Source organism: Plectropomus leopardus, unplaced genomic scaffold (genome assembly GCF_008729295.1).
Source record: "Plectropomus leopardus isolate mb unplaced genomic scaffold, YSFRI_Pleo_2.0 unplaced_scaffold177, whole genome shotgun sequence".
NCBI lineage: Eukaryota > Metazoa > Chordata > Actinopteri > Perciformes > Serranidae > Plectropomus > Plectropomus leopardus.
Window position 1 is genome coordinate 900 of NW_024619053.1, and position 573 is coordinate 1,472.

Here is a 573-nt window from a genome sequence, read left to right on the forward strand (position 1 = left end):
TAATAATAATGATATTGGTTTGTTCTGTGAAAATCCAGATTCTCTGTTGGAACAAAGTTGTCTCTGAAGTTTGAATGTTGGACACGAGACGTCCCCTGCTGTTCTCTGGAGCCTCAGTGTTCTGTTTGTGAAAGCTGTCCAGTGTCTTGCAGACGAGTCTCAGTGTGTGAAATGTGTCCTGTGTCCTGCAGACGAGTCTCAGCGGCGTCAGTACGAGGAGTGGCTGGGGGAAACGCAGCAGCTCCTGCAGATACAGCAGCGCCTCCTGGAGGACCAGATCGCCGCTCACCGCAAGACCAAGAAGTCTTTGTCGGCCAAACAGAGGACGGCCAAGAAGGCCGGCCGAGCGCTCGCTGAGGAGGACGCCGCGCAGCTCCGCAACATCACGGAGCAGCAGGGGGCGGTCCAGAAACAGCTGGAGCAGGTACAGCCACCTATGGTCATTGAAAACCTGGAAAAGTCATGCAGTGTCCAAATAGCAATGTTCAGGGCTAAAAAAAGTTCTCAAAACTAAATATATAACCAACTACTTGGAAAAGTTCTGGAATTTTTATTCATAAACCTGTATAATAA

General features: G+C 49.6%; 1 protein-coding gene across 1 annotated transcript in view; it reads left to right on the forward strand.

Annotated features, from left to right (window-relative positions):
- Positions 1 to 424, forward strand: part of LOC121964908 (histone-lysine N-methyltransferase 2C-like) — a gene marked incomplete at both ends in the record, with an annotated part of 1,156 nt that extends 732 nt beyond the window's left edge. Inside the window, 2 exons of the mRNA XM_042515086.1 lie at positions 39 to 76; positions 192 to 424. Of these exons, the coding sequence (XP_042371020.1) occupies positions 39 to 76; positions 192 to 424 (271 nt within the window). The remainder of the gene's footprint in view (positions 1 to 38; positions 77 to 191) is intronic.
- Positions 425 to 573: the final 149 nt, after the last annotated feature.